General features: G+C 50.1%; 1 protein-coding gene across 4 annotated transcripts in view; it reads left to right on the forward strand.

Annotated features, from left to right (window-relative positions):
• Stx8 (syntaxin 8) overlaps positions 1-6967 on the forward strand; it is a 230823-nt gene extending 223856 nt beyond the window's left edge. For 3 of the 4 annotated variants that reach the window (XM_021225772.2, XM_040748913.1, XM_013111760.3), the window contains one exon: positions 6795-6967. In XM_021225772.2, coding sequence (XP_021081431.2) covers positions 6795-6862 — 68 coding nt within the window. In that variant the 3' untranslated portion in view covers positions 6863-6967. Of the gene's footprint in view, positions 1-1104; positions 2840-6794 lie in introns of those variants that run through there. The other variant, XM_021225774.2, reaches the window with a different exon arrangement.
• Positions 6968-7904: the final 937 nt, after the last annotated feature.

Raw genomic sequence — 7904 nt, forward strand, 5'->3', positions numbered from 1 at the left:
GTGTTCTCAAAGTGGTCACGCCCCTGGGTAGCTCTGGCCTGGCCTTTCTGAAGGACCACCTGGGGAAAGATTATGTGTCTTGCCTTCAGGGGGCCGGTCCTCTTCTGAAAGTCAAGTCAGCACCTACAAAGTACCAGACCCTGGATCCCAGCAAAATCACGTGCAGCCCTGGGAAATCCGTACCTGTCCCTCACGACCCCCAGGAAGCTGCATACAGAGGGACTGGGCAGTTTGCCTGTAGAGGCTGCAGAGGGATCAGGGGAGCGTCTGCAGGCTGCCTTCTTTCCTCTACATGGTCCCCAGACCACGATGCTGCCCAAAGGCAGGGCCTGTTTGTTTCCTCCATTCAGTCCAATAGGACACAGATAGTGTGAAGATCAAATGCTGTTTCACCCCAGTGTTTGTTTTCAGTCAGAACCCAAACAAAGGTAGGTCCTATTCGCTGGCCAAATTTTTGCCTTGCCATGTGGTCCCAGGCCATGCTGTGCTACCTTCCCCCTCCAAGAACTCCCATGACCAGTCCAGTCTGTCCTGTCCTGTTAGGACCTCCCAGCTGGCTGAGCCCAGCTCCGTGACACGCCCACCCAGAGATCTGGCCTTCTGCCCAAAGCCAGCTCTGCTACTGGCCATCAAGAGACCTTCTCAGAGCTCCCTTAAGGAGTGCCAGTCTCCACTGTTCCATCAACCATTGCCCTGGGGTGGGAGTAGCAGGATTTGGGCACTGTAAAACATTATTTTCTCTTTTCTTTTTAGACAGGGTTTCACTAAATAGCCCTACTACTCTGGAACACACTATGTAGACTAGGCTGGCCTTGATCTTACAGAGGTCTACCTGTCTCTGCCTCCTGGGTATTGGGATTAAAGACATGGATACATGTACTTATTATTCTTACATATGACTTCTGTTCTCCTTGTGTGGCTATTGTCATTCTCAGTGTCACTGGTGATAGTAATACTCCTGTTTATACCCAAATAACCTCAACTCTCAGGCTCCCTAGTCCATGGTTTCCCCCTTATACCTCCTCCGCAATGGCCCTTAGTCGAACAGTAAGTCCCCTTTCGATTTATTCTAACCTTCTTCTCTTGCTGTGACTCCATCCTCAGCCTGTGCCCTGGCTCTGACCTCCACTTCCTCCAAGGTTTCTCACCTGGCATCCACTTGGCTGAGCTCTGCCTGCCTTTTGACTCCAGCCCGCACCAACCGGCACGGCTGCCCTTCCTGTAGCTAATAACTGAGGCGGATGCTGCCAGATATTCCACTGTGAACTTCCAACCTTTCCTGGATGCCGTCATCATGGCCCGGCCCAGCTAGAATTGGTCTCTTTTCCTACCCCATGCCACCCAGGTGTTCCTCTGCCTTTGCTCCTCTTCTTTGGAATGAGTGACATGTTACTCTGCTGTTTCCCTGACACAAGCTGTCTTGTGGGACATTCACAGACATGGAGCATCTCCCATACCTTGTTCTTGGCAGTGGGTAGACAGGAATGCCCAGTGTTTTCAGCAAAGCTGTCACTTACCGAGAACCAGTTATGTTCCGGAAACTCCGTGTCCTTATGATCAAATAAATCCTCATAGTGTGTCTGTGGTGCTGGTGCTTTTTAGCCTCATTTTACCAGGGGTAGAGCCAAACTCAGAGTTGAGACAGTGTCCTCAGGCGTCTTAGCTACTCAGTAGTAGGCTTGAAGTCCTGTGTCCCTGATTGTAAAACATCAGATGGTACATAATCTCTTTTCTCAGAGATCCTGTGACCTGGGTGGAGGTTGGGAGATCCACAAGGTGAGAAGCTAAAAAGATAAAGGACTATCCTTCCTGAGCAATGACCTTGCACAGATGTGGCTTTGTGGGGTGTATCTTGGTCTCGAGAAGAGACGGATATGTGGGGCTGAGCAGCCTTCCTGGAAGACAGCATTGAACCCACGACTCTGAAGTCAACTGAGTGGAACAAGGGCATGGGTAGAAAGAGCAGGTAGAGAGTGTGTTGTCCATGAAGAAGACAGAGTGTGAGCTGAAGAGATAACTCAGTCGATAAAACCTTGCAAGCACCAGAACATGAGATGGATCCCCGGAGCCCAAAAGAATGTATGCCTGTAATCTTAACATGGGGACATGGGAAGGACAAGTGAATCCCAGGAGCTCACTAGTGAGGTTCACAGGCCAACCAGCCTAGCGTATCTGATCAGTCCCATGCGTGTGAGAAACCTTGCCTCAGGAAATGAAAGTGGCTATCTCCTGAAGAATGGCACTTGACGCTGTCCTCTGACCTGCGCACATGTGTTTGTGTGCACAGACAGGCATGCCTGTTGAAGAGGGAGAATAACCCCGCCCCACCTCAGACCGAAAGGAAAGCTCAAAGTGATGGTCTGGATGCCAGACAAGAGCCAAGCCAAACTTGGGAGGCTTTTGCCTTTTGCCTGGAATTTGAATGAAAATACCACTGGAGGTAGTTAGCAGGTACACCCATGGGGTAAAGTAACCTCGTCAGGAAGATGAGACCAGGGCCAGGGAGGAGCTGCTCTGCCCACCAGTGTCTGACTCTCTGTGAGGCTGCTTGGTGAAAGCTGAGGTGTCCACACCAAGAGCAGGCTAGCAGCACAGACTGCTGCAGAGTAGGCTGCATTTTCCAGCTGTCGATAAATCCAAAAAGCAAAAGGCAAACACGTTCACCTTCCCCCGGGGTCTTCTTTTTTTCTTGGATTATTTACCTAGTGATGGGATTCAAGAGGACATTTACATGAACTTTGAAAACAAATATCCCCATTCTGTCTTTTGTCCTGCTCAATCCCCACCTTGGCTCTGGAGTCTGCTGCAAAAAATAAAATAAAGTACTTTTCAAAATCCATGTTTGAACTGCAAGAACCAACTGGTTAATACTTAAGCAAATGTCACCTTTGACAGCACAACTGTGAGGGGAAGCTCACCCACTGCGGGCGTTAGTCATGGGTGTCTTCACAGGTGGCTGGCAGTGTGGGGCTGGCCTGTTGACCTGACTCAGAGCAGGCAATGAGCATGTGCATTTTGGTTCAAAACAAGTATCAGGGAGTCAGGATGGCTTTCCTTGTGTTAAACCTGGATAAAAAGAGCTTCCAGACAAGGGTGCCTTGCATTTCTCTGCTGTCTCCCAACTCCAAACCTCCCCCCTATCCTGTGTGTTTCCCCTCCCCACTACCCTGCGCCACAGGGTAAAATGGCTGGTATTCCCTGGAAAAGCTGATGTCCATATTTTCTGTGTCTTCTCATCAATGCAGTGAACGTGAAGGACAGTTACCTGCACTCTGCCATGGCAGGGGTGTGGACGGCACCAGCCAACACTCATTGGTTTCCAGTGTTTCACTGGAAAAAGCATGGGCCAGTAATCCAGATGAACAATCTTTAGAGAACATGCCCCTGTTCCAAAGCCACAGTGCTAACGTCCCTTCCTAGTTTGTTTTCTTACATCTTTTTAAATTGCCATGTACTAGACTGCAAATATCCTAAGTGTTGGGTACTCATCTGGTAAACTGACCAAAGGAAGTGGACATTTTTTCCCCCACTCTTGTAACCCTTGGCACCTTGTGCCTGGCCCTGAAAGGGACTCTGGGAGCAAACATCTGCCTGGCCAGGTGCCTGCAGTGCCATGGCAGGAGCTGAGTGAAATGCAGAGGAAGCGTCCAGACCCGGAGCAGGAGCCCCACAGGTGTTCTGAGCCAGGGCTGGGCCCAGAGTGCTCATTGTTTAGAAGTTGGCAGGTTCCCAGGAGTTCCCTGTCAGTTTTGTTCTGAAATGTCAAACATTTCCTTAGCTGGGGATGGATAGTAAGACCCCCTGAGGCCTGAGCACTGTTAGGAGGGGGAAAACCCACCCCAATGCCTGTCTCTGACACTTGATTCAGTATGGCTTCGGTTGTTCCAGAGGCCTTCCTGCAAAGTTAGACCCACTCTCCATGTCAGAAAGCTGGTGGCTGTGGTCTGCCTCTGTCAAGCTCTCTGTGGTCATGCGACAGTGTCCCGTTTTCCAGTGATTCTTACTGCAAGTTTGTAGGCAAGGCACACTAGGGACCCACTGCTGACCACAGGGGAGGAGAAGGTGCAGAGGGAAGCAGGCTGGCTGAAAGAAATCATAATCATATCCTAGCCTGGTAAACCCCATGCTCTTGTGGGGTATCAGACCCTGCGTGGGCTGCCATGAGAAGGGGTTAAGACCCATCTGGATTCCCATGCCTTTGAAAGGATGCACTTCCAGGACCTCTCCAGAAAGGTGCTGGAAGTGTGATCTCACCTTGAGACAAGGTTGCTGTGATAAGGGCCCTAAGTCAAGGATCCTTAGCCCAAAGGAGCCCAAAGCTGCAACTGGCCTTTGCTTATCACTGTTTCTTCTCATCTAGAAGTGACTTCCTTGACCGCCCAATGCTGTGTTTACTTAAGCCTGTTGAAAATGACTTCTCAAAGGGCCCGTGTTTGCCTGAAAGGGTTTAAAATATAAAAGTCTTATTTGTCTTTGCTGTTGAAGTTCCCTTTTCACCTTTGGACAAGCGCCTACTTTATCACATGCTATCAATGTAATGTCTAAGGTGTCAAAAGGGAAGCACACTTCCTTGTGCGAGCATGTGCTCGTGCATGCGTGCGTTTCTGTGATAGATACATCATCACCTTTAAAGGCCCCACCCCCCTCAGCTTAAACTCCCTATCCTCTTCAAACCTCTAGAATCCAAGAAACTGTCGTCCCCGGGCCCCTGTGATTTTTGTTGGTTGGTATGGACCACTTCTGAGTTTCCTATTTGACACAGCTTCCTCCTCCCGCTCCACTGCTCTCCCTATGTCTTACTCTCTCTCCTTGCCCTTCTAGACACTCAGTGTGCTTCTTCTCTTACTATATTCATACGGCACCTCTGTGTGCCAGCTCTGTATTGGGTCCTGCAGTTTTGGTGAAGGGGAAGGAGCTGTCCCTTCTGTTAACCCTCACCTTCCAGGGAGGGGACAGATGAGGGCTAGCACCTCGAAAGTGAATCACTAAGTCCTGCCTAGAGATGTGAACTGTACAGAGCACCACTGCCTGCAGGTCACCAAGGAAATGACCGGTGCTGAGGGAACCAGGTGAACGGCTCAGCGTGTGTAAGAGGTTTGGCGGGCTGGAGGAGCGGAGGCACTGCAGGAGCAGTGGAGTCAGAGCATGCACAGTCTCCTAGGCTACCAGGGACCTCAGCTGAGTCATCGCTGGACCTCAGCTGAATTAACTGGAGAGCTTTGAGCAAAGTGGCAACTCGATCAAATTCAACGTCCAAAAAGACAGCTCCAGCAGCTCTGTGGGGAAGGCAGGTTTAGTCTGGATTGCAGTACTCCAAATCAGCTGGGGGCCCAAGGCCTGTTCCTGTAGTGCACAAAAGCTAAAATCTATCGGCGTTTTTGCCTTAAAAATCAGTTCTCTCTCTGTATTCCTTCCTTCCCACTGTTCATGCCACCATTTTCATCATCACCACGGCTTGAACATTCAAGACTCACGGCATCTCTACCACTGCCATCGAAGCCTCTGGAGTTAGAGTGCTTGCCACTGGGAGCCTGCCTGAGCTGTAGTGACCAGGCCCCCTCTGACTTGTCTACTTATTTCCTAAACAACCCACCCCTCTTCCCAGGTGAACTCCAGGTCTTGGAGTCCCAGGAATATCATTGGCCTTGTCAGCCTGGCTGCCAGCATCATGCCTACTGTCTTCTTCTGATACTGCCTGGTGTAAACCTTTCCCCCCAGCCAGGAGAAGAATTTCCATCACAAGCTGCACTTAAAGCAGAACAAAGCAGTGGGACACCTGCCCACTGGGAGCTAGGCAACCGGAAGTGCTTCCCCAGACAGAAATGAATGAAAAGAGAATGAGCTCCCGAGTCCCCAAGATATTATGTTAGCACACATGCACACACCTCCCTACAGCAAACATGTTGAAAGGATGGCTGAACAAAGTACTAGAACCCACCTTGAAATGTCGTGCAAAACCAAATTCACGAGGAAGAAAGGAAGGAGTAACTCCCTAGCTGAAATAAATGAAGACTGAAGGCCAGAATCCAATAACAAACAGGGATTGGCAAACTTCTATAAGGGGACAGATAAATAATATAGGCTTTGAAGGCCACAGTGTGTCAGCTCCTCCTTTCCTTTTTTTGTTTGTTTGTTGTTGATTGTTCAAAAACATTCAAGTGGCCTGGGGGCCTAGCTCAGTTGGTAGAATGTCTGCCTACTATGTACAAGACCATGGACTAGAGTCTCCAGTACCACACAGACCACATGTGCACACATCTATAATGCTAACACTTGGAAGGTGGAGGCAAAAAGATCAGAAGTTCGAAGTTATTCTTGGCTACAAAGTGAGTTCAAGATCAGCCTGGGACACATGAGATCCTGCCTTAAAAAAATAAACTACCCCCCTAACCATTCATAAGCTGCACAGAAATAGACCACAGCCAAAAATGACTTATTAATTTTAGGCATTTTGCTTTATGGGTGCCTCAGCAGTGTTAAATTGTGTAACAAAGATGACCCCATCATCTACAGCTACCATGCTTGCCGCCCCTGAAGCGTTCTACAGCTGGGGCTAGCAGCTTGGTGTGCAGAGGAGAGCCAAAGGCTGAGGCCTGGCCCTGGCCCTCTCAGGACCACTGGCACCACCCTCAAGGTGGCAACGGCTGTTTACAGGCCCCCTGGAACCTGCCTGCTGTGCCCAATGGCCTACAGAGCCAGCGCTATGCCCACTGCCCTCTTCAGGTTCTTCTGGAGTGTGATCCTTTGTTCTGATGTGGCTCATTAAAAGAGACTTGTCTGCTTCTCTTTTGCAGGGATGATAATGGTGATTTTATTGCTGCTTGTGGCTATTGTGGTCATTGCAGTGTGGCCTACCAACTGACAGCGATAAAGGGACCACCCGCCGTGACACCTGCCAGTGATGAATGAAAGCCCAGCACCCTTTTGGTACACAACACCTGCTCTCAATAAATTCCCCACCACTCCAGGCTCTTGGTGTCCGTGGCTTCTGTAGAGGAGCAGAGATGAACAGCTCTGGAGACCTTTCTAGAGCTCTGGCCCAGTGTGGTCCTTCTCTTCTTTCAGTGGTTTTGTTGTTAGCCAGAAGTCCCTCTGGTGGTCACTGTCCCACAGCTGCCAGTGGATTCCAGTCACCCTCTGTGTGCTGGCCATCCTGAGGGACATCACATCCATATGCAGTGTGTGACTGAGGGCTGGTTGCCCGGGGGAGGTCATGTACTCGTGTGGGAAGAAGGGCACACAGAAGGCGTAGCCACGTGGACATGTGTCAAGTACACAGCAGCCACCCTGTCAGCCTGCCATGTGTAATTGCCCACGAAGCTCAGACTCCTGGTGGTGCCAGCTGTGCTCCGAAGAGTTTCGGGACTGTCTTCACATCTGAATACACACCCTTTTCCATTTTGCAGCAAGGATAAGCTCACCTTTCAATATTGATGCCTTCCTAAAACAAAATCTGGGTGTGGTGGCTCACACCTTTAATCCCAGCACTCTGAGGCAGGTGGATCTCTGAGTTTGAGACCAATCCAGGCTTCATACAGAGAGAGATTGTCTCAAAAATAACAGTAAAAGAGAAACGTGACACCTTCCTAAGTAGCCACAAAGCCTTAGAGGTTGGAGTGGGGAGCAGTCGGATGGAATCATGGTGAGAAAGCTGGGGACTTCGGCCTCTTCCAGCCTGTCCTTTGGCTCTGACAGCCATGTGTGCCCAGAATGAGGGCATGGACACACAGATTTCAGAGAGCGAACCAAGAGTAGAACTGACTCAGAAGTTACCAGGGCCACGGATGTGTGAGTTCTCAATCAGAGGGGTGCAGAGGCCCAGGCAGCATGCCCTCTCTTCTCTCTGTAGGGAAAGCAAGATGGCCAGCTGGCCTTGCTTTTACATGGTAGGAGGAGGAAGAGTT

Source organism: Mesocricetus auratus, unplaced genomic scaffold (assembly GCF_017639785.1).
Source record: "Mesocricetus auratus isolate SY011 unplaced genomic scaffold, BCM_Maur_2.0 Super-Scaffold_100007, whole genome shotgun sequence".
NCBI classification, from domain to species: Eukaryota; Metazoa; Chordata; class Mammalia; order Rodentia; family Cricetidae; genus Mesocricetus; species Mesocricetus auratus.